Source organism: Chanos chanos, chromosome 9 (assembly GCF_902362185.1).
Source record: "Chanos chanos chromosome 9, fChaCha1.1, whole genome shotgun sequence".
Taxonomy (NCBI): Eukaryota; Metazoa; Chordata; class Actinopteri; order Gonorynchiformes; family Chanidae; genus Chanos; species Chanos chanos.
The window spans coordinates 40795102-40797601 of record NC_044503.1 but is presented as its reverse complement, the minus strand read 5'-3'; the positions used below and the strand labels follow the sequence as shown (position 1 = coordinate 40797601).

At 41.8% G+C, this 2500-nt stretch overlaps 1 protein-coding gene across 1 annotated transcript in view; it reads left to right on the top strand.

Annotated features, from left to right (window-relative positions):
* Positions 1 to 2500, top strand: part of ttyh1 (tweety family member 1) — a 22509-nt gene that overhangs the window by 8683 nt on the left and 11326 nt on the right. The window contains exon 5 of the mRNA XM_030784984.1: positions 1087 to 1182. Within this exon, the coding sequence (XP_030640844.1) occupies positions 1087 to 1182 (96 nt within the window). The remainder of the gene's footprint in view (positions 1 to 1086; positions 1183 to 2500) is intronic.

The window sequence follows — 2500 nt, the reverse complement described above, 5'->3', positions numbered from 1 at the left end:
GTATTGTACTGTATGTGTCTGTACTGTATGTGTTTGTACTGTATGTGTCTGTATTGTACTGTATGTGTCTGTACTGTATGTGTTTGTACTGTATGTGTCTGTACTGTATGTGTCTGTACTATACGTGTACTGTACTGTATGTGTCTGTACTGTATGTTTCTGTACTGTATGTGTTTGTACTGTATGTGTTTGTACTGTATGTGTCTGTACTGTATGTGTCTGTACTGTATGTGTACTGTACTGTATGTGTCTGTACTGTATGCGTCCGTACTGTACGTGTACTGTACTGTATGTGTCTGTACTGTATGTGTCTGTACTGTACTGTATGTGTCTGTACTGTATGTGTCTGTACTGTACGTTTACTGTACTGTATGTGTCTGTACTGTATGTTTCTGTACTGTATGTGTTTGTACTGTATGTGTCTGTACTGTATGTGTCTGTACTGTATGTATCTGTGTTGTACTGTATGTGTCTGTACTGTATGTGTCTGTACTGTATGTGTTTGTACTGTATGTGTCTGTACTGTACTGTATGTGTCTGTACTGTACGTTTACTGTACTGTATGTGTCTGTACTGTATGTTTCTGTACTGTATGTGTTTGTACTGTATGTGTCTGTACTGTATGTGTCTGTACTGTATGTATCTGTGTTGTACTGTATGTGTCTGTACTGTATGTGTCTGTACTGTATGTGTTTGTACTGTATGTGTCTGTACTGTATGTGTCTGTACTGTATGTGTCTGTACTGTACTGTATGTGTCTGTACTGTATGTGTCTGTATTGTACTGTATGTGTCTGTACTGTATGTGTCTGTACTATACGTGTACTGTACTGTATGTGTCTGTATTGTATGTGTCTGTACTGTATATGTCTGTGTTGTACTGTACGTGTTAGTACTTTATGCGTCTGTACTGTATGTGTCTGTGTCTGTACTGTACGTGTTTGTACTGTATGTGTGTGTATTTGTGTGTATTTGTATCTGTGTGTTGTGTCAGTGGCTGTTGTATGACCCTTAATGAAATGTGTGTGTGTATGTGTGTGTGTGTGTGTGTGTGTGTGTGTGTGTGTGTGTGTGTGTGTGTGTCTAGGTGGCTGTCGTACGTGCTGTTGCTGTTGCTGGATCTGGTCATCTGTCTCTTCATCCTGTTGGGTTTGGCCCGACAGGCCAGATGGCTCCTCATTCTGTGAGTAACACACAGCGTACCTCACAAATCACACAACTACACTGCACCACACTACGCTACACAACACTACGCTACACTACACTGCACTACACTACACTACGCTACACAACACTGCACAACACTACACAACACAACACAACACTACACTACACTACACGACACCACACAACATAACACTACACCACACTACACTACACCACACTACACTACACAACACAACACTACACTACACTACACTACACTACACTACACAACACCACACAACACTACACTACACAACACCACACAACACAACACTACACTACACTACACTGCACTACACCACACTACACCACACTACACTACACAACACTACACAACACTACACAACACTGCACTACACTACACTACACTACACTACACAACACTGCACTACACTACACTACACAACACCACACAACAAAACACTACACTACACTACACTGCACTACACCACACTACACCACACTACACTACACAACACTACACAACACTGCACTACACTACACTACACTACACTACACAACACTGCACTACACTACACTACACAACACTACACTACACTACACTACACAACACTGCACCACACTACACTACACTACACAACACTGCACTACACTACACTACACTACACTACGCTACACAACACTACACTACACTACACTACACTACACAACACTGCACTACACTACACTACACTACACTACACAACACTACGCTACACAACACTACGCTACACAACACTACACTAAACTACACTACATACACAACACAACACTACACAACACCACACAACACAACACTGCACTACTCTACACTACACAACACCACACAACACTACACTACACTACACTACACTGCACAACACTACACAACACTACACAACACTGCACAACACTACACTACACTACACTACACAACACTACACAACACTACACAACACTGCACTACACTACACTACACTACACTACACAACACTGCACTACACTACACTACACTACACCACACTACTCTACACTACACCACACTACACTACACTACACAACACTACACTACTCTACACTACACTGCACTACACTACACTACACAACACTACACAACACTACACAACACTGCACTACACTACACTACACTACACTACACTACACAACACTGCACTACACTACACTACACAACACTACACTACACAACACTGCACCACACTACACTACACTACACAACACTACGCTACACAACACTACGCTACACAACACTACACTAAACTACACTACATACACAACACAACACTACACAACACTAC